This window comes from Myotis davidii, unplaced genomic scaffold (genome assembly GCF_000327345.1).
Source record: "Myotis davidii unplaced genomic scaffold, ASM32734v1 scaffold991, whole genome shotgun sequence".
NCBI lineage: Eukaryota > Metazoa > Chordata > Mammalia > Chiroptera > Vespertilionidae > Myotis > Myotis davidii.
In genome coordinates, this window is record NW_006283137.1 from 7,355 (window position 1) to 7,675 (window position 321).

The 321-nt window shown below is 70.7% G+C and overlaps 1 protein-coding gene across 1 annotated transcript in view; it reads right to left on the bottom strand.

Annotated features, from left to right (window-relative positions):
* The window catches only part of TMC6 (transmembrane channel like 6), a gene marked incomplete at both ends in the record, with an annotated part of 6,961 nt that overhangs the window by 2,493 nt on the left and 4,147 nt on the right, over positions 1-321 (bottom strand). The window contains 1 exon segment of the mRNA XM_015562624.1: positions 155-230. Within this exon segment, the coding sequence (XP_015418110.1) occupies positions 155-230 (76 nt within the window).

Genomic DNA, 321 nt, shown 5'->3' on the forward strand with positions numbered 1-321 from the left:
GGCGGCGATGCAGGAGGGGGCGTGGCCCTGGCTGCCAGCCTGCCACTTGGGTCAGGGAATGTTCCCACGTCCCCAGGCGCCATGCCTGCCAGCTGAGCGGCCGCCCAGGCTACCCACATGCCCCCGCCTCCCGGGGCCCCGCCATCGCCTCTACCTTCTTCACATAGAAGAGCAGCAGCAGCTTGATGATCTGCACGGCCGGCAGGAGGGGCGAGAAGAGGACGCCCAGCCTGGGGAGCAGTGGGGTGCAGACCGGAGGCTGGGGGCGGTCCTGAGCCCCATGCTACCCCAGCGCCAGAGCTGCGGCCCACCTGGCTCTGG